Source organism: Lacerta agilis, chromosome 2 (assembly GCF_009819535.1).
Source record: "Lacerta agilis isolate rLacAgi1 chromosome 2, rLacAgi1.pri, whole genome shotgun sequence".
NCBI classification, from domain to species: Eukaryota; Metazoa; Chordata; class Lepidosauria; order Squamata; family Lacertidae; genus Lacerta; species Lacerta agilis.
In genome coordinates this window covers 29,414,456-29,436,446 of record NC_046313.1, presented here as the reverse complement: position 1 = coordinate 29,436,446, position 21,991 = coordinate 29,414,456, and the positions used below count along the sequence as shown (strand labels likewise).

The 21,991-nt window shown below is 40.9% G+C and overlaps 1 protein-coding gene across 11 annotated transcripts; it reads left to right on the top strand.

The window, feature by feature from the left end:
* Positions 1-1,824: 1,824 nt before the first annotated feature.
* On the top strand, positions 1,825-21,772 carry LUC7L3 (LUC7 like 3 pre-mRNA splicing factor). 11 transcript variants are annotated; one of them, XR_004425915.1, is made up of 12 exons: positions 1,831-2,024; positions 5,598-5,664; positions 7,264-7,303; positions 7,509-7,653; positions 8,971-9,048; positions 9,125-9,229; positions 10,448-10,609; positions 12,042-12,319; positions 13,125-13,285; positions 19,450-19,643; positions 20,585-20,685; positions 21,288-21,772. XR_004425915.1 is itself a non-coding variant. In XM_033139189.1 (11 exons), the coding sequence occupies exons 1-11, from the start codon at positions 1,926-1,928 to the stop codon at positions 19,878-19,880; spliced, it is 1,461 nt and encodes a 486-aa protein (XP_032995080.1). In that variant the 5' UTR covers positions 1,826-1,925; the 3' UTR covers positions 19,881-21,772. The 11 variants fall into 11 exon arrangements, 6 of the variants coding, with proteins under 6 accessions (XP_032995076.1, XP_032995080.1, XP_032995077.1 ...); XR_004425914.1 differs by lacking the exon at positions 20,585-20,685 and adding an exon at positions 20,120-20,275 and having other exon boundaries at positions 19,450-19,804; XR_004425913.1 differs by adding an exon at positions 20,120-20,275 and having other exon boundaries at positions 19,450-19,804; positions 20,585-21,772.
* Positions 21,773-21,991: the final 219 nt, after the last annotated feature.

The window sequence follows — 21,991 nt, the reverse complement described above, 5'->3', positions numbered from 1 at the left end:
ATAAAATATTAATAAAATATAGGGAAATAAAAAATACAGTATAAACAAAACTTTAGTGCCTGGTTCCTTCTAGCAGTAAAACATAAATACATACCATTGTTTTGCAGGATAATGGTTAAGATTTTGTATTCTGTTTTTGCTTTAATGATACTGTTTTTGCATTGAACACTGCTGTGATTGCATAATAAAAGTTTCACATTGATTGATCCAGAAGCAAACACTTGCCCAGACCTTACAGGCATTTTACAACTAAAATAAAACGTTTTGAACCCTGGGAATACTAATAAATTTACTTGGAATGGGTGGGATTCTCCATGAAAAAAAAACCTGTGTGTTTTTCCACAGCTACGTCAGGCAGAGAAGCCCTTAGAGAACGAAAGGTTGGCAACTCACATAAACAAGGAGCCAAACATGATTTCCCATCTGTGTCTCCTTCACAAAGTCAAGTCAATACTTGCCTGAGGGTAGTTCTCTTTTGGTGCAAATTCTGACTTACCGGTAACTCAGAAGTATATCCCATTATTGGGACACAGGTGGCGCTGTGGGTTAAACTACAGAACCTAGGGCTTGCCGATAAGAAGTTTGGGGATTTGAATCCCCGTGATGGGGTGAGCTCCTGTTGCTCGGTCCCAGCTCCTGCCCACCTAGCAGTTCGAAGGCATGTCAAAGTGCAAGTAGATAAATAGGTACCGCTCCAGCGGAAAGGTAAACGGCATTTCTGTGCGCTGCTCTGGTTCGCCAGAAGCGGCTTAGTCATGCAGGCCACATGACCCGGAAGCTGTATGCCGGCTCCCTCAGCCAATAAAGCGAGATGAGCGCTGCAACCCCAGTCGTTTGCGACTGGACCTAATGGTCAGGGGTCCTTTTACCTTCACATCCCATTATGCTTAGGACTAGTTTAGGATTGCAGTCTAAAACTGGCCATGTTTTATAAAATGATTGTATTATGATTCTGTCTCACAGCATGAGACTATTTTTTTTAAAGTACTAATTGTCAAAGTACTATTTTTCTTTTGTATTATTGAGCTCTGGGGTAACACCTCCGACTGCCTTTCCTGTTGGGGTTCTAAGAGTACAGGCACAGAACTATTTTTGAAGGTTCGTGAAGCAAATGTGGGACCAGAGGATTATTTAAAACAAATCTGAATAGAACCATTGTTTGTGTATTGAGGCTCTGGGAGGCTTGGGTAAGGAGACTTCGATTTTATAGTTTGTATAGTTGGAAGGGACCACCAAGATGATCTTTTGCTCAAACCCATGACCTAGATTAAGATTCTACTGCTCCACCGACTGAGCGATCTTCTGTATTTGTCACCTTTCTTTCTTTCTTTCTGAAACGAAAACTCAAAAGTGATTTACAAAAAAAGAGAATAACAAAGCAACTTAAAATACAGCAGTATTATATACAGAAGAGCGGATCAAGTCATTTTAAAAAATTATTTCACAAATTCTGTAAAAAGGTTGCAAACTCCATGTGCATTTCTGTCAAAAAGAGGGGATGCTCTGTGCAGGACTGAACGCTGCTCGCTCTTGAAGGCGGAGGACTGTACTGCAATGTACTTTTATAACGGGCTGCTCCAGTCAGGAGTAACTGTCGGCTTGTGCCTTCGCAATCCAAGAGGAGAAGAAGGGTGCGCAGCTGCACCTCCCACGACTCCTTCTCCCGCGCCCAGGCAAGACCCGCGCGCAGGCAAGCGCTAGGCCTGGGCCACAAGACCCTGGGCGGTTGCGCGAGATCTGCGCGGTGCATTGTGGGGAACGCCCTGGGCTTGAGGGTGCCGCCATTTTGTCTCTGTCACTCTCGTCAGCGGCGCGGTTTGGGTGTTATTGAAGGAGGGGGGGCGGAGGCGGAGGCGGAGGCGGCGGGAAGGAAAGAAAGCGCTGGAGGCCGCGGCGGAGAGGCTGTACTTGACGAGCGGGGCATCATGATTTCGGCCGCCCAACTTCTGGACGAGCTTATGGGCCGGGACAGGAACCTGGCCCCGGATGAAAAGCGCAGCAACGTGCGGTGGGACCACGATAGCGTGAGTATGGCCGATACGGGGCCTCCTCTATCGCCGGCCCTCGTATGGTCGAGGCCCTTTTTGCGCGCGCTTTGCGGGGCGGAGGTAGTGGAGGGGAGAGAAGATGAACCAGACGACGAACAGGTTTACCTGGCGGAGGTCCTAAAATGGGGAGGAGGAGGAGCCGCTCCGCTATTAACTGCTAGAATAGCTTGCAGGCAAAGAGGTCAGGGCACCTTAAGGCCCTGCGCAGCGGGTATCGGGCGCCTCGAAAGGCTTTGCGGGAGGAAAACGGGGTTGCGTTTCGCGGCCTTGGGGGCTGAAGGACAAACAAGGAAAGATTGTATCCCCGTTATGTTCACGCTGAAGATTTTGTGGTTGAAGCGAACAAGAGCTAAACCTCTGGATCTGGTGCGTCTGCTTTTGGGGGAGACGCACGGAGAGGGAGATTTGAAGCCTTTGGGGAGGGCGAGGCACCCGCTGCTCTAATAAAGGGCGTACCGCTCCTGTAGTTTCAACTCTTGTAAGGTGTGATGCTTTTAAGATCGCTTGTTCCACCGCCTTCTAATACGAAGCACAGCTGCCCATGAGAGAGTGTTAACAACCGTTAAGCATTGCAGTATTACTATCTAGCGAAGTGGTAAATAAGGCTGCAAAATACAGGCATAGTTGAAAACTAAAACAAGCGGGCGACCCAAATAAACTAAAGCATTGATCGGGCCAAATGTCTGCCAAAACACAAATTTATTTAAAAGTATTGTGCGAGGGATTGGAGATAAGCAACACCTGGGGCAGGATGTCAGCAACCTTTTTCAGCCGGTCCACCATCCCTCAAACCATGTGGTGGGCCGGACTATTTTTTGGGGTGGGGGAATGAACGAATTCCTATGCCCCACAAATAACCCAGAGATGCATTTTAAATAAAAGCACATATTCTACTCATGTGAACACATGCCGATTCCTGGACTGTTTGCAGGCCGGATTTAGAAGGCGAATGGGCTGCATCCAGTCCCCGGGCCTTAGGTTGCCTACCCCTGTTCTAAAGTCCATGAGTGCTGCAGTCAAATGTCCTGCCACCTATTCCCACCAACTGTGCTTCAAATGAGGGCCACACATGGGCAAGAGTCTTGGCACTTGACTTAGTTACTGACTGTATCTTAGGAGAAGAGATGGTATCCTTTAGGTATCGTTGCACAGATTTTAGGGGTATAAAGGTAATGGCCAGCAATCTCAGTTGCATCTGGGAAATAACTGAATTTTGCATTTGTAAAGAATGCGAGACAATTCCTGCAGACTTTGCAGGAGTTTGGGATTTGTGACCATTGAGTTTCTCCAGAGGCTTTGCTTCTTAACTCATCTGACAGCAGTGAACTGTTCATTTAAATTGAAAGAGTGCATTACCCCCTTTAACAGCCAACATAACAGTACACACAGTTTTTGCTATCTCTACACATAAAGAGCTGTTGATTTCATAATGTCAAGAAGCATTTTGCTCCTCTGTTATGGCATTGCCTTAGGAAACTCTGGGCAGGCTGCCTAAAGCATGTGTTGGAGTCACACTCCTGAAGGAGCAGGTACCTAACGAGGGTGTTGCTGGATCCCTTACTATCACTTGAGGCTCAAGTGGCCTTGATGGCTTTGAGCAATGGCTCAGCTGCATCACCACATGCAGAATTGTTGCCGTATGCACATTGAAGATGGTTCTGCAACTGGTGCAGAATTTGGCAGCCAGATTGTTGACTGGGACAGAACTGTCTGAACATATAACTGGTTTTGGCATGACTGCTCTGGCTATCAGTTTCTGGACTCGATTCAATGTGCTGGTTTTGACCTTTAAAGCCATATGTAGTTGAGGACCACAGTACCTTAAGAACCACTGCTCCCCTGAATGATATTTTGAAAAAGTGTTATTTCCTGCCCACTTACAGAGCAATCCATTACATGTCTGCTCTGCAGTTGTTGTTGTTGTTGTTGTTCAGTCATTCAGTCGTGTCCGACTCTTCGTGACCCCATGGACCAGAGCACGCCAGGCACGCCTATCCTTCACTGCCTCTCGCAGTTTGGCCAAACTCATGTTAGTAGCTTCGAGAACACTGTCCAACCATCTCATCCTCTGTCGTCCCCTTCTCCTTGTGCCCTCCATCTTTCCCAACATCAGGGTCTTTTCCAGGGAGTCTTCTCTTCTCATGAGGTGGCCAAAGTACTGGAGCCTCAACTTCAGGATCTGTCCTTCTAGTGAGCACTCAGGGCTGATTTCTTTAAGAATGGATAGGTTTGATCTTCTTGCAGTCCATGGGACTCTCAAGAGTCTCCTCCAGCACCATAATTCAAAAGCATCAATTCTTCGGCGATCAGCCTTCTTGATGGTCCAGCTCTCACTTCCGTACATTACTACTGGGATGCTCTGCAGTAAGTCTCACTAAGTTCACTGGTGTGAGCAGAGCAAACCTAGCCAGACAGATACACCAGCATAGTTAAGCTTCAGCCTATCAGTTCTAGGCTGGAGGTGGGGCAAGGTTGGAGGGCATTGTAAACATTCATTTTCTGCCTTTCCATTGGCTCCTGTGTGATGAATTTTAGTTGCACCTATATTTTGGTGGCATGCTCTGGAGGTGGAACCAGTGAATGAAAGGATTTAATATGCAGTGTAAATGTGTTGATCCCTCTCCTTGTTCCTGACACACTCTTTTTGCCCATTACACCAACATAACTTCCACTGGCTTATTTTATGCCAAGATGAGTCATTTGCTCAGTTTAAGGCCAGGATAGGGTAATATGCCACATCCTAATTTCTCTCAGATGGTGCATTTAGAAGTTAGGATTGCATTGCTGTCTACTGAGGAACGTAGGAAGCTGCCTTATACTCAGTCAGACCTTTGTCTACACTGACTTGCAGTGACTGTCCCTGATTTCAAAACTGAGTTCAGCCTCACCTAGAAAGGCTGGGGATTGAACCTGGAACCTTTATGCAAAGTAGATGTTCTGCCACTGAACTACGTTACTATAGGATTGCAGCCTCAGGTGCTTTCATATATGATTTAAATAAGAAGAACTGAGATCAAGTTGCTAGTTTCTTGCCTTTTTATGACACCAGAACCCCAAAATATAGCAAAATATAGTGTTTGGGTGTAGACAATTCCAGTAACTGGTATTCAGAAGCATTGCTGCCTCTGACTTTGGAGGCAGAGCATAGTCATCAACAGCTCTTGACTGAAATTCTTGAACAGTGTATTGTATAGGTTTGTACTTAATTTACTTACTAGCCATAGGAAACCAGGAATTGATGCAGGTAGGTGAAAAGTTGTTGGAGAAGGGACTGATTGTGCTATTCCTCTTCTGACAGCCCTCTAAAAGGGCCTGAAGAAATGAGTCAGTACTCATCCATACTGTAAAGCTTACCTAAATGGTTTGTGCTTAGGATATTTTAAATGCAGCCAAAATTAGCACTGGTGGGTAAGGTTGGTTTAAAAATAAAAGAAAATGAAAGAAAGAAAGAATTGGAACAAGAGCAAATTACTTAATTCTCTTATAGCTTTTAGTCTGTCTAAATTTGATGTGTAAGGAAAGTAACTTAAGTTTCTTCTTCTCAATCAGGTTTGTAAATATTACCTTTGTGGGTTTTGTCCAGCTGAATTATTCACAAATACCCGTTCTGACTTAGGTAAGTGCCTTTGGTTTTTTTCCTTGTATTATATCAAATGTCAAGGTCATGGATAGAAGCTGCTGCCAATAAATATTTGAGGCATTAATCTTTTCTTTGTTTACCTCCTGTATGTATGTATGTATGTATGGAGACAGACAGACAAACACACACACAGATGCACACTGTCACAAAATCATCTCATTAAGATGACTAAAAATCTTAGATTTGCATAAGTTCAGAGCCAGTAATGTGAATTTTCCAGAAAATTTTGCTTTAGAAAGTTTTCCGAAAGAAATTCATATGCTGTTTTGGTAATTTGCCTTGGAACATTTTCTGGTGCTCTAGAGAGTGATGTAATTGGTATCTTTATTTAATTTGAAATTAGTAAATAGAGCAAAAGAAAACTGCAAAGCTTGCCTAATGTTCTCTACATTCATTGCAGTTGGGATCTGTTCATTGTTACTAATGAGCTTATAAAACAAAATTTTCAAAAGAAAAATGAAGCACCGGGGAGGGGGGGGGGACATTTTCTGTTACTGGAAAAGCTCTGCCTCACATTCCTATTCATAGAAGATTATACCTGTATCTTAAACTTAGAATTACAATTCAGCAACAATTTGCTTGTTTCTAATACAGGCAACCCTCCACCTACATGGGGGTTACATTCCAGGGCCCCCACGTGAATAAGCGAAAATCATGTAATTGGGGAGCCCCCTCTAAAAAGCCTATAAGCACTCATTTTTTCCTGCTCTCCAGTTCTATCCACACAACTCTCTTCAACTAGAGTCAGAGCTCTGGGGCTGGCTGGAGGATGCATGGAAAAGCAGTAGCAGCTCCTTAAGAGCCCCAAGGACTCTCCAGCTCTCCTGCCATTTCCCAGTTTGAATCTACAGTATCTATCTCTTTTCTGGTGGCACCTGTATACACAGCCGTGTGTGAGTTGATTGTGCTTAAGTGGACGGATGCCTGTATATGGCTTCTGTCAAAGAATCAAATTGCAAACTTCACAGATATTCATGGGTGTGTATTTTAAAGATGTGCCACCAACAAGGTTGGAATTGTAGCATTCTAAATTGATAGGTAAGATCTCTTTAGTACATTCTTTTTCTGGAACACTTTGCCTCAACAATCGTGGGCTTCTGTATTTCAGAGGTTCATAACCACTCTTTAATAGCTCAGTAAAAGTTGCAGGGGTGTGATACACTTGTTCTTGTACTGTCACTGATTCCATTCAAACTTTGAAAAAACAAGTATGAACCCAAGTACACTTGAATCTTCATAGAAATATATTGCTTCACTCTCCTTAGGCTTGCAAATCTGTACCCTACCTCACCCCATTTTGTATCTGAGCAAATGACTCTTGATTTTAAACCTTAGCTCTGCTCTAGTGTGCCGGTGGAATATTGAACAGGTTACAGTCATTCTGGTACTATGCCAGCCTGATGGCAATTTGCTAGAAAGTCATTTAGAACTGTTAGCACTGTTGTGGAAAGGCACCCCAGTTTTAATCTTTACATTAGTTTGGTTAAAAACTGTTGAGCTTTATCCGGGTCTTTGTTGGCATAGTGTTATCAGAAAGTCATTTGATTGTATCACCATTATTGCTTTTATTTCTAGGTCCTTGTGAGAAAATTCATGATGAAAATCTCAGAAAACAGTGAGTGTGTTTGTAGTTATAATTAATAAGAAGCTAATAAATATAATTAAGCAAGAATGCAAGCATTTAATTGAGGTTTTAAAAAATCCTCAGTTAAAATTTCACGAGGTGGATAGCATATACTGTAGTCTTTTGTTGTTAGGTAATGATGGAGATGACCTTTATCTGAAGTTTAATATAATCATTTCTTCTTTAACATTGTCAGGTATGAGAAGAGTTCTCGATTCATGAAAGTAGGCTATGAAAGAGATTTCCTTCGGTATTTACAGAGCTTGCTTGCAGAGGTAGAACGCCGAATTCGAAGAGGCCATGCACGTTTAGCATTGTCTCAGACTCAACAGGCTTCAGGTGTAAGTACAAAAACAGAGGGCACGTTAAACATACATGGTCTTTTGTGTGATATCCATTTGCAGAACTGTTTACAGAACATATTTTCCTCTCTCCCTTGCACTTCTATAATGTGCCCCAAATCTACTCTAGTGTGGGAGCCTGCAGAGGGGAGGGGAAGAGATGCAGTCTCATTGCACATGCGGGTGCCCATTCATGTGATGTTGGATACCACCCTTTGTATTTTCTTATAAGAGTACTTTAAAGTAGAATAGATACACATACTTGACCAGGAGTTATAGTATGTTTGAATTACTTTATCTTAACTGTGTTTCTCAATGTACATATGGTTCTCTTACTGTGTTATAAGTTCCTTAAAACTGAACAAACACAAGAATAGCAGGATACAACATAAGCCACACCTAGATGAAACTAATATATGTGCTGTTTGAAGCTAACTTCTGAACTCGACAGAATCAAGTTTCTAAACGTGTACTGTTGTTCTAGTGGTTAAGAGATAACTGAGTGGTAGGTGAAAGCCACAGTGTGTAGGGTGAAAGCTTAGCTTTCAGAATTTCCGGCAAGGGACCCTGCAAGCGCAGAACCCATAATTGGGACTGCACAGAGACCATGTACAACAGAGGTGGAGAACCTCGAGTCCATGGATCAGACTTAGCATTTCAGGCCTCCCCCTTTGGCCTTGCAAACCATTTGGGGGCAAGCCTTGCCTACCTTCCCTACATCTGATGTCATCCTATTAACTGTGGGGCTTGCCCATAGCTGCCTTGTGCACCTCCCCAAATCTCTGACAACCAGCTGGTTGTCAGGAGCCTTCAAAGCACTGCACAGTGCTAAGCAGGATCACTCTTCACATCAGCTGCTGCAAAGGGGGAGCAATCCTTCTGAGTTCAGACTCAATAGGAATCTCTGGCGCACCCATTTTCAGCACTACGTGGGATTCCCCTTACTGCTGGCCCTGTCCTTTTAACCTTTTAGGAGCAAACTTTAATCGCAGGGAGGGGCTTCAGAGAGCGGTTTGGCAAACCGCTATCTGTAGCAGTTTCATCCCTCTTAACGTTGCTCCAGCAAGGGATTTTTACAGGTAGACAGGGCCACTCACCTGTCATATTTGGCCTGTAAGACCATTCTTGATGAGGATCTGGCCCATGAAGCGCAAAAGGTTCTCCACTTCTGATGTAGATGAACTTACTGTGATTCTTTTTTCTTCTTACAACTTACTCTTCGATATGAGTTGTGCTGTGGACATGACAAAGCAGAACAGTGTTTTGTTGCACTCGTAACTTGTAGGTGTGTGTTGTCACTTTTATTTTAATATTTAGCAAGCAGCAGGACCTACTGGTAAAAATGAAGAGAAGATTCAAGTATTAACTGACAAGATTGATGTACTTCTACAACAGGTAATTGTCTTGAATCATACAGAAATGTTTATAAAGTTGGATCAAGACGTTATACTAACTTTGTTCTCTCTATTAGATTGAAGAACTAGGTTCTGAAGGAAAGGTGGAAGAGGCTCAAGGCATGATGAAACTTGTTGAACAGTTAAAAGAGGAAAGAGAGTTGCTCAGATCTACAACTTCAGTAAGTAAGAGTCCTGTTTTTCCTCTAAGCCTGGAAGCCCCAACAGAATACAGTCAAATAAACTTGACCTCACAAAAGCCTTTCCAGCTTGTATTCTTTCAACTTGTTGAATAAATAGTTTCTTTGATTGCCTCCAAAATATTTTCATACTTTATTAGTCATTGAGCTTTAACCATGCATATATGAGATTAATAGCCTGCATAAAGGCAAATCAATTTATGGGGCAAAAAATTTGGAGGATTGTTTAATAACAACAACAACAACAACAGTAATAATAATAATAATAATAATAATATATTTGTACCCTGCCCATCTGGCTGGGTTTCCCCAGCCACTCTAGTGGTATCGTTCCACTGGTGCAAGGCTCTTTGATCCAGCAGAGGCTTTCAGAAGTAGCAGAACAGGGAAGGGGCAGTTTTCACCTATTCCTCCTTTCGCCCCCCCCCTTCAATTGCTCCGGAAGGTAGGGGTGCTTTCAGGATACAACACTTTAGGTTTAAAATAAAGAAAGAATGTTGCTAGAATGTGTCCCTCACTGGGTTAATATCCTCTCAGATACACAGAAATGCAGAAAAACACTTTGAAAGAGGGAGATCTTGGCCACATCCCTGTTCTTGACCTATTAAGGGATAGAGACCATCTTAGAACTTCAATAAGCCTTTGGAATTGAAATGAACCCAGTAGAATTTAACACCATGGAAGATTATGACTTGTTTCTTATTATCACATAGCAGCCTTGGGTTTAGAGGGGTTGTTTAAATGCTATACAGTGGTGCCCCGCTAGACGAAAATAATTCGTTCTATGAATTTTTTCGTCTAGCGAAGCGGCAATGTAAACCGTGGTTTTCACTAGATGAAAAAAAAAAGATGAAAAATTTTCCGAGGCAGCCCCATAGACTTTTTCGTCTAGCGGGGCAGCCTCCCGCTAGACGAATGCCTTCGTCTAGCGAGTTTTTCGTCTTGTCAGTTGCTTTGCAGATAGAATTGCATGAAGGTCTATTTTAAAGATGCACATGCACTTGAATTATAATGCAGTTAGACCAATCTTGTGATCTGCTTTGGACATGAAATTTTGTGTATTTTTATAGCAATTGGTTAGCTGCTTGCATGCCAAGGGGTAGGTTAAGAATTTGAAAAATAAGTTGTATTGTTGCTAGGTAAATAATAAATAAAGTGTTAATGTAGCTATCTGTTTTAACAAGTATCTTCTGTTTCCAGACAATTGAGAGCTTTGCAGCTCAGGAAAAGCAGATGGAAGTTTGTGAAGTCTGTGGAGCATTTTTAATCGTAGGAGATGCACAATCCAGGGTAGATGATCACTTGATGGGAAAACAGCATATGGGTTACGCAAAAATTAAAGCTACAGTGGAAGAACTAAAAGTATGTTCAGTCTGCGTGTATATATAGATCTGTATGTGCTTGGCAATACTGTCAACATATAGCCTGTGTATGTGGCAATGCCACTATAAAAATGATTTTAGAATGTGCCATTATGAACTGAAATACTCAGAACCTTGTGATACTTTGTGAAACTTCTCAGCTTACAGTACATGCTTGAATAGTACCAATAGATAAAAGTATTGACTTATTTTTCTTTTTATCCATGTTACACAAAGGTTAAAGTACATACTGACCTGATTCATACATATCCCTAAGCCAAACCATGGCTAGGCGTGAGCAAGCAAGTATGCAGGTACTTACAGCAAAAATGGCAGTTGCTTCTGGTCTGCTCAGAACTACTAGGGCTCATAGTTCATTTTCTTCCAGGCAAATCACAAACCTGGGTTCATGAGTAAACTTTGATTTAGCATGGAATAATGTGCTTTTTGCTGTGAGTACCTGCTTGCTCATGTTTAGTTCTGGTTTGGCTTGGTATTATGTGCAAAGTAGGCCAGTGCCAATTATTATTTATGGGGAATGGAAAACCAAAAGTTAAACAATACATCAAAATAGCCACCGGCATAGGATGAGAAAGTAATAAGATAAAAATAACTGGATTGATATAGGTGTTTGCAGTTTAGGATCTGTTTACTGAGCTAAGACAGACAGAAGTTGGTATTATTACACGAGTTTCAGTAAAAAGCATTGACAGTCTTAGAACTGTCCCATACAAAATGTTATATGTTCATGGCACGTCTATGCATAATTTAGGTACATATTTTGATAAATGTATCCAGATTTTAACCAACAGTTAACAAGTGGTGGCTGAAATGGTTTTGCTTGGTTGATGGCCTATTCTGTGGAGTTTTAAGTACTATACGTACACATAAATGTATACATATAATGCATCCAACTGTAGTTAGCTGAGATTCTAATCTGCCAAATCAAGATACATTTGAGGACAAGGTGTTCAGTACAATTTTGTTCTTGCATTGTTCTTCAAAAATATGTTCTTTGTGCGCAGAGATACAGCCTATTGCTCTGTGGTGGATTGCCATCTGTCATGGATGCTTTCGTTGAGATTTCTGCATTGTAGGGGGTTGGACTAGATGACCCCCGGGGTTCCTTTCAACTCTACAGTTCTATGATTCTATTTGTATATATGTTATCGTTAATGTTACCAGATAATGGAGATGCTTTAAATTTTATCTCAAATAGACTGTTAAAGAGTGCTTCAAATTCATGTCATGGTAATGAGTATTGCCGTTCCTTAAGAAGCATGAAATCTTCCAGTTGGTTTTGGGTTTGAGCCCCACATTGGGCAAAAGATTCCTGCATTACAGGGAATTTGGACTAGATGATCTTCATGGTGCCTTACAATTCAACAATTCTATGATTACAGTAAACTTTCTGTAATACTTTCTTTTTTAAGGAAAAATTAAGAAAGAGAACTGAAGAGCCTGAGCGTGATGATCGGTTAAAAAAAGAGAAACTAGAACGTGAAGAGCGAGAGAAGGAACGTGAAAGGGAAGAAAGGGAAAGAAAGCGACGGCGTGAAGAAGAAGAAAAGGAAAAAGAGAGGGCTCGTGATAGAGAGAGACGAAAGAGGAGTCGTTCACGAAGCAGACATTCAAGCAGAACTTCTGACAGGAGGGGTAGTCGGTCAAGGGACCATAAAAGATCAAGAAGCAAGGACAGAAGACGAAGCAGGTACCTGTCTGGGAAGGGGATAAGGACATTCGATTTCTTTGAAGTTAATTGACTAAATTGAGATGGATGATGAGTCGAGAGAATGCCTAAAGGTGTAAACTTTGTATTCCTGAGAAACTGCTTGAGGTTTTCAGTACTTAAAATTCCTCAGAAGTATCTGGAAACTTGGCTTAAATAGGGTTTATCCAGTTTTGAGCAAACTTTGGCTTATATTTCTCAAGGTAATTTTACACTAAGCACTTTGCAACAAAACTGTAGTTTATATCAAAGTTTGGTTTAACTGTGAATGTGCCTCCCCCCAATTTTGCTGATCCATATGTGGCTTCTTTTCTGCCCACACACACAATTCAAACCAGTCATAATAGGAGGAGTTTGAGCTGCACAGGCAGTTTCAGTTGAACTGTGATTTATTGAGTTACATGAACCAGCTCTTTGTTGCCAAATGTTTGCTATGAAACTCTTCAGAAGTGGAATCTAAAGTTTCTTCAAAACTTGTTAAACTTTTATGTGTCAAGTTTTTATGGCAAGTTTACTTGTGATAAATTTAGGGAAGTGCTTTAACTATTATTGGGGATGAGCAGAATGACTTATGCTTGTGCAGTGGGACACTTCCCCCCCCCCACCTTGTCCGTTCCCCACACCATCCCCAAATCTGCTCCAGAGAGTTTAGGGAACCCCTGGAACATATCTAGGGACATGTGAGGGGGGGAGAGAATGTCCCATTGTGCAAGGAGAAATCCTTTCACTGGTGGAACGTTCACATTAGCACCAGGTTGAATTCCACCCATTCTTCTTACATTTTTAGGAGTCGAGATCGACGCAGAAGCAGAAGCCATGATAGGTCAGACAGAAAACATAGATCACGTAGCAGGGACAAAAGGCGGTCAAAGAGTCGGGATCGGAAATCTTACAAGCACAGAAGCAAAAGCAGAGAGCGAGAACAAGACAGGAAATCTAAGGAAAAAGGTCAGTTCATATGACTGGTGAAGAATAGTTTTTCTGCAGAGCTGTGCCATGATCTTCCAATGATTGCTGCCCCCATAGATTCCTCCTGAACTCTTAAATGCAAACTTTTAAATACTTGATACTACCTCAGTTTTTCTACATCTGTGAACTTAAATTCAGTTGAGTCTTCTGTTGCTGTCTTTAGGTGTCCATTACCAGGGATGGGGAAGCATCAGGCTTGCAGATCTACTTGTTTTTTGCTAGAACTCTTGAGATCCACCAACCAAAGCCTGGTTCACGCTGCGCAGTAAATAAAATGAGAATTTAAGCATTCTGAGACCAGCTATTTGTTTTGAGTATTGGAGCTCATTGCCCTGGCACACACAAAAAAAATTCAACAGTATATTCAGAACCATGTTTTTGGTGGTGGTTGTAAAACATCCAGGAGTCAGAAATACTGATCTGTAAATAACCAAACATTTACCAGCAATCCTGATCTGCCTTCTGCCCACCCCTGCATTTTGCCGATTCAACAATACTAACAGTAAATTGGTGTGATACTTAGATTGTTCCTGAAAACATGGTGCATAAAGGTGGCATGTCACTACTGTTCCATGTTCTTACGTACAGTTACAGTTGCTTCCCTTTGGTGAAAACTTTTTCGTCAGCCTCTGTGGTTTATTATTCATCCTTGTCTGCATTTACAACACTTTAGGAGTATGAAAGAGCCTAATTCCGTTCTTGGCTTGTTATTTATTTTTCAGGTATTAAGTTAAATATATATATTTTAAAAATCAGTGCTAATGAGCGTAGTAGTTTTCCTTATTGTGGTGGATACTGCACTGGCTGATTTCTTGCAGATATACTGTCTGCATTAGCATATAATGGTAATCAAGTTTTAGTGCAACATGATGGACTTTAGCAAATTTTGGGCTCATATGCTCTCCTCCTGCAAAGCTGAGATAAATAATTCATAAGTTTCTGCTTTTAACCAGAGTTTGTCATGTTGTTTGAATATAAAATTGTGGCAATGACTAACCTTGCTTGGTTTCAACAAGCCAGCTTCAGAAACCACAGTATCTCACTCCAGGTGACACAACAGCCACAGTAAGCAAAAGCTTCTGAACTGTTCTTCTTGACCACACAGGAGAGGCGAGAACACAAGCCTGAAGCTCATTGTGAATCATTCCGTTGTTTGTTACTTTGTCCACCCAGAATTAACATGAAAGCCCGATCTCTCAAATTAAGAATCCACGTTAGCTTCAATTCCCATTTTTAAACGACACGCGCATACATAGCCATGTAATGGGATACTTGCAAAACCTCGAAGGTCAGAGGTACACCTCTTGTCTAAAAGATGTTGGGTAAATTTCTGACCTCTGGAACAACTTACAGTGTTGTCTTATCTTCAGAATAAGTATGCCTGTTAACCTCTCCCATCTTCACGCCCATTATCAAAGTAATTTGGGAAATGGCCTGTTTCACCTGGGGTTGTTAGTATACATGCTCCACCCTAAATTATTTTATTTGATATGCTGGAATCTCCCTTCTCAGCATGTGGGTCACTTACACTGCAATCATATGCCAGTCTACTGGGAAGTAAGCCCCAAAGTTAAACTGAGCTTACTCCCAGGTAGGTGTGTAGGATTGCTGCCTTAGTGGTGAACAATATGAATGTTTAGTGTTCTGCATAATGCTTTGTGGTCCCCACATTGAAAGAAAGCTTTTAAAAACGATCATCAGCCAGCCGGCCTCTTCAAGCTTCACTGCCTCAATTTTGGATAGTATTTCATAAATCCCTGTAAGGTCTCTACTGGATAGAGGCTTGGAGGTTTTTTTACTGCTTTATGCATCTTTTGTATGTACAGAATGATGGTCATGAATTAGATATGACTCCCTGTTATACGCCTCTAGAAATAATTTTCATTTTGGTATGTTGGTTGTGTATTTCTTTTTATTAATGCAAAGTTGAATGAATTCCTGCTCAAGGAAGTGTTACCAAAGTTCCTAGGACTGTGATTAATAAAAGCAGAGTAATGGGAATGGTACAAATATATGGTTGTGACCCAGTGAGGCAAGCCTGATGCACTCAGCTGTGTGTAGGTACTGTTCTAAAATGTGTCATCAGAATAGGCTGCAGAGTCTATTATGGCATTCATTGGTTCTAGAGAAGACAACAGTGACTCGAAATAACAATGTACTTCTTGCATAAATAGTGATCTTAGTATCTCCAGGGGGTCTGCATTTAAACAATCTTGGACTGCTTCATTCTCTTCTATTCAATGCCTTTTGTCTGGATTTTCAAAGAACTGAGTTTGGGTATAAACTAATGGTTTTGTAGCTTAGTAGAATACCTCACAATTTAATGGTATGCAATGCTAAATAACGTTTATCTATACCAGTAACACGGGAAGGTATCTGCCCAGACGTTATAAGCTCCTAGTTTGCAGAATATACAGCTCATTTCCCCTTTCCCAGTCATCCTGTAACACTAAAAGTGCTGTGACTCAACTACACTGCACACACCAGCTGAGGGTGTGTTTAAATACTATTCTTACTATTTTTCCGCTTTCTCTCCTACAACTCTTTTGTTGTTGTGATTGTGGTTACACTTGGAATTTGACTTCCTTCCATGTCACTTGAGCATTGGTGAAAAACAAATGTTAGTCATTGTTAAGCAGCTGTATGAATGCCTGTCCTCCTTACATGTTCTATGTTCTATTCTGTTGTACTTATGAAAGCATGCTTTAAGTTTATTCAGTTAATTACACATAGGACCTTTCTGAAGAAAGCCTCAGTGAAAATAAGAGTACAGATATTATCAACTGGTCTGGTATTGAGGAACTGGAATTTTAAGCAAATCTTGCTTGTTGCCTTGCATTAAATTTGAGCTTCATAATGAGAAAATCCCCCAGATCTGAGAGAAACTGAACAAATACAAAATAAATTTTCAGTTCTATTAACTTGACAGTGAAACACTCCACCCCCACCCACCCTGATTACTGACCCTATCCAGTGAAACAGTTAAGTTTCTCTTACTTAAGCACAGCTAGTCAGTATTAGAACAGATGGCACTGAAGCATTTGTACTGTATGTGTGCCCATTTTATTTCCCTTTTTATGATCAGAAAAGCAATTTTCAAGAAATAGGTAGAAGGATTATACTCCTTGCCGATAAGCTATGGGTAACAAATCTTTCAACAAATAGAATTTTTCCCTGAGCTCTACTTACCAAATCAAAGATAAAACTACTTTATTGTAGATGAGACAAAAAAGTTTTCATAGTATAGCTTCCTATGTTAATTCACAGGCCAATAGGTCAACAACTGTTTTACAGTAGCCAAGAAAAACGCCTCTCTCCCCCATCTGTCCAAACTCAAAGCAATAAAACACTTTCTGGAGAATCTACATATTTTGCCCATTTAAAGGGCTGTTGAGCTCTGTCGTATCTACATAGGACAGAAGATAAGCTTATTGGACTGACAGCTAGTCCTCTGCGGGGCAACAAGACTGCTGTTCCTCAGTGGATCTACATGTGAATCGGCGATACCTAATAAAGCAAAAATTGAAGACTTTCAAAAAGGTCAGTTAGTGCAACCTATCCAGGCAATTATTATGTGTAACAGACACCTCTAAGAGTTCCAAAGTTAACTGGACTTTGGTGACTGGTTTTCTCTCAGCTTCAAATATTGAGTGTTTTCCCTTAGGCAGTGGTTCCTTTGTAGTTCCTCCCCCCTCCCCTTTTTTGGCTGTTATCTGCATAATAAAGCTGTTCTAAGTTTTCTTGAGGGACGCGGGTGGCGCTTTGGGCTTAAACCACAGAGCCTAGGGCTTGCCAATCAGAAGGTTGGCAGTTCGAATCCCCGCAACGGGTGAGCTCCCGTTGCTTGGTCCCTGCTCCTGCCAACCTAGCAGTTTGAAAGCATGTCAAAGTGCAAGTAGATAAATAGGTACCGCTCCGGCGGGAAGGTAAGCGGTCCCTTCACCTTTACCTCCATTTTCTTGATAAAAGGAATTGAAACTAACTTCAAAATGATGTTTTGCTCCTGCAGTAGGCCATAAGTATGCCTTTCCAGAAACTTCACCCATACAGCTTTGACAGTCTCTTCTGTTTGTTCCCTGTTCTTTATTCTGTGCTCTTGCATTAAATACAGCCATTCAAAACATCTAGTATACTTTATCTGGATGCTTAAAGAAGAATTTTGGTTCATCATGCTGATGAGAGAAATACCCAAGTGATTTCAGCATACAGCATACACAGCTTACACTATATGCATGTTATATATAAATAACTCTTTTAATGGGACAAAAACCTGGTAACCATGTCTGATATGGAAACTGCCCACCATAATGGGCTATGCATTGAATATAAGAGAAAGACACATGGCTATCTTAAATTTTTATTTTCTCCAGGTAAACTCATTATTCTGGCTTTACTAATTTTATTGGGAGCCAATCTATTGTCAGACTCTCTTATAGCTACCTCTGCTATTTAGAGTTACCTGTTTTCAGTGAACTATGAGTCCGATTAACCTAGTGTCCCAATTTCAAGCAACTTTGTGAAGTTTGTAACTTGTAATTGTTTTGGACATGAAAATTAAGTGCATCTTCTTGCAAGATAAGAAAATGAAAATTGGAAACCTATTGTGCTTTGAAGGTTACTTTTTTTTGGCTCCCGGCAGTCATGGATTGTTAAATATCAGCCTGATAATGCACTTACACAGATTACTTTCTCTCTTTTTGGCAGTGGTTGGCAAGTAGGGAGACAATCCCCAATCCTGGTGAGGTGATGGGGCATAGCAGGCAAATGAAGGTAAAGGAGGTGGGAATGGGCTCTGGAAAAAGTGAGGGAAGAGCAGGCACTACCATTTGAGAATAGTACATGAAGCCATGGAGAAAAAGGTTTGGGGAAAGTGAGCTATCAAAAAGATAAGCATGCAATATCTATAAAAACAGCACAAAATTTAAATGTTCTTAAAACTTCAGGCAGCAGTATGCATAGTTAATTCAAATAGCCAAATCAAAATCAGCTCTGTGGTTTGGATCCAGACTTTGCCTTTCCCAGATGAAAGAGACTCCTTCCATCCAGATTGTCAGCTGAGTGGGAGGGGAGGTAATATTCGCCAGTTCACCTCTCTGCAGCCCCCAGCCCCACCTCCCATGCTCTTCCAGAAGATGTTCCAACCCTCCAGAACAGCGTTAGAGGTGGCGCAGGGTGTTGCATTGAGGAGAAATAATTAAAATCACTCCTTCCTCTGTCAGCTGCAGTATCCCCACCAATGAAGTAAGGCCTGGATCTAAGCCTACACGTTAAGGTTTGTTACCTAAGATCAATACGTAAAATTGCTTCAAACTGTTCTGTGCATATGCTGTCTGAGAGGTCAAGAATTCAAACTTTCTGAATACCAATTGCAGGAAACCACAATAGGTAAGAGTGCTCTTGTACTCAAATCCTGCTTGCTGGTTTCCTACAGGCAGCTGTTTGACCACTGTGAGAACAGGATGCTTCTTATATGAAGTTTTAAAAACATAGGGTCATTTCCCTCGCTGCCCTGGCCAGCAGCTTAGGTGTTGGCATCAGAGGTCATAGGAAGCTGTCAACAGGAGTCAGACCAACAGTCCCTCTTGCTCAGTATTTTCTGACTGGCAGTGGCTCTCCAGCATATCAGACAATAAGTCTTTCTCAGCCCTATCTGGATATGCCAGAGGCTGAAGCTGGGACTTTCTGCATGCAAGGCAGATGCTCTACCACTGAGCGATGGTCCTTCCCCAAATTTGTACATGGTCTTGAGCTAAATTAAGTGATTAAAAGTTGTATACTGTGATGAATCTGTAGTTTTAGACACATTTGACACTATCCTTTACAGCAGGTAGTTTTCAGTTAGGTAGCATGTACATGGCTTGCGGTTTTGACCAGAACTATCAAACAGGTCGGTGACTTTTGCATTGTAATCTTAAGCAGTTCTGCCTCCCCTCTGTGCTATCCTTTCCCTCTGAACTTAGCAACTCAGATCTTGTTCTTTCTGGTGGAATATTTCATTCAATATTAGCACTGTAACTTTGATCTCTAGTTTGCAATTTTACAGCCAATTGCTGATGTCTCGGCAAAAACTTCACCCCTGAAAAGCGTGATACCTTGTGTGTCTTTACTGTGAAGTCCATGGTCAATGTCTTCTTTCATGGCAGAAAAGAGGGGATCTGATGATAAAAAAAGTAGTGTGAAGTCCAGTAGTCGGGAAAAACAGAGTGAAGACACAAGCATGGACTCCAAGGAAGGCGATGCTAAGAATGAGGTCAATGGGACCAGTGAAGACATTAAATCTGAAGGTGACACTCAGTCCAATTAAAACTGATCTGATATGACCTCAGATCAGACAGAGGTAAGTGCATTATTTCAAACTTTGATTAGGGCTTTTTGTTACTGTTTAACAGTGCAGCGTAAGTATGTACAGATGAAGATGGAGCTAAGTCAACAAGTAAGAAGAGGTACTAAAGCAACTTCTGAAGGAAAACACAGTGTAGTCCTGCAAAATCTTTTGAGGTACATTGTTTTGTATCGGCTATTTTGTAGCAGACTCATACCCCCATTAGTGTGCCTCTTGGGAACATATTTGTAATCTAGTCCCTTAGAAGTTAATTATCCTATTTTTTATTTTTAGGGGATTTATTATCTTTTTAAACAACTTGAACTGATTTTGTAATTTAAGTCCATATTGTGTTGGTGCATCAGAAACATTTGCTTTAATACTTAATATTAGAGGCACATGTTGGACTATTTTGTTTTTATATAAACTGCTAGTATTTCTTTGTCAAGGATGTTTCTAGTTTTTTTGCTTTGCCTTGCATTCTAATGCAGTTTGTTCTGTAACTCGAGAGCCAGTAGCATTGGATTGATGGAAGTGTAGGGTTTATGAATAATTGCAGCTGACTACCATACCTCACACAGCGTTGGTGTTGTGAGCGGCCCATGAAAAGCCAAATTAAAAATCAAGGATTCAGTCAAACTAAGCAGGTACTCATGCCAGGTACTCCTTTCTCTACCCACATCCATGTTTGAATGCTGTTGCCTGTAATCTTTAAGCTTACTGTTGTGTGTTTTATTTACAAAAAGTGAAAAGGAATCTTTGTGCATATATTGTGAAACTGTTAACCTGATATTAACTTGATTGGAATTTTCTTTCAACTGTGTGTAGGGATGCAGTGCTGCCCAGAATTAGATATCTTTATTAAATGCAATAAATACTACATAATAATCGCCTTGTAACATTCAATGCATTTCAAGTCTTTAAGAGGTATGTGTTTATAATTTCCTACTGCGTAGGAGAATTGCCAGGCAGCCATGGCACACAGCAGCATATACTGGCTGATACCAGACTTGGGAGGCAAATGAAAATAAAGGCCAATGTCAGAAACACCCAATAGGTATATATAAATGGCAAGAATGTATATAACCACATTGTTAGTTAAATGAAGCTAAATCTTATACATAAATAATTGCCCCGTCTTGACCTATGATTTCTCAGGGTCATTCCTTAAGTAAGGAATAAACCCAAATAAAACCAGCTGATTGATTGCTTTCCTTGCAACATAGTTAATATAGTTTCAGCTTATCTTCTAAGAACCCCTAACCAATTACAGTGCAGGCCTATGCATGCTTATTCAGAAGTAGGTTCCACTGTGTTCATTGGGGCTTACTTCCAAGTAAATGTGCATAGGATTTTAGCCATACAGTGCAATCCTCTGAGCACTAATGTTGCACACCCTCCATTCATTTCAGTGGTACTTGCATTTGACATCTGTGCAAGCCCTGTTGGAATACATGGCTTCCCAACAACAGTGGTTGGTGAATTGTCACGTCATGTTTGTCCTTAACTGTCCAATACACAGGGGTGTTAGGTGTAATTTTTATGAGATGATTTTGAAGAGTTAAGCGGGCAGCAAGCAGACGCTATTTAGGAATGGCAAATAAAAGTAATCTCTGTTCCCACTATCTGACTCTCTTTTCCCAACATTTTGCGTTATAGGACAACCATGTGACAAGCCTGCGAAGAAGCCTGAAGACTGCTTAATACGAAGATCTGCTTTAAAATGAGGTGAAAGAAAGCTGTAGTGGCATAGAAAAAAATTTAAAGTTCAGTTAGATTTTTTAAAATAAAAATTAATTCAGGACTGTTGTGACCTCTCAAAATGCAGAGAAGTTAATAAGCAAATATGCTACTGAGAATTTAAGTCCTGTTATCATTTTTTTTCCTATAAGACTTTTAAGATGATAAACCAACCACATGGCTTGCTCAGTGTTTAATTGCAAGTTTTCATTCTTGAACTTTGAAACACAAGGATAAATGTTTAGTATTTTGTGTGACTCCGACTAAAATAAACCCCATTTTTACAACAAAGCTATACTTGGCTTCTTGATATACCCTAATGGAAATACAGTATCTATGACTTTCTGTTACACATTTGATTGTCATTGAGTGTTTAATATTAAATAGACTTCTTTCCAAATAAATCAAATGTGTTCAAGTTCATTCTTGTCTATCCCCATGCCCCCACCCCAGAACAAAATGCGAGGTTGGGGTATTTCGCTTACCAAAATTTACATAACCAATTTCTGTCCCAGTAGCTTCCATAGCTTTTTAAAAAGTGTAAATAAAGATAAAGCGGTAACACTGCAATATTCATGTGATTGTGTTCTTTCTTGGATATGCGCCAAGATATATAGTTGAAG

Excerpts from the sequence above, each read along its gene's own strand:
- LUC7L3 (XM_033139189.1), top strand. The coding sequence starts at position 1,926 with ATGATTTCGGCCGCCCAACTTCTGGACGAGCTTATGGGCCGGGACAGG. Across the intron at positions 5,665-7,263 it reads AAATACCCGTTCTGACTTAG|GTCCTTGTGAGAAAATTCAT; the intron begins GTAAGTGCCTTT and ends TTTTATTTCTAG. Across the intron at positions 10,610-12,041 it reads CTACAGTGGAAGAACTAAAA|GAAAAATTAAGAAAGAGAAC; the intron begins GTATGTTCAGTC and ends TTCTTTTTTAAG.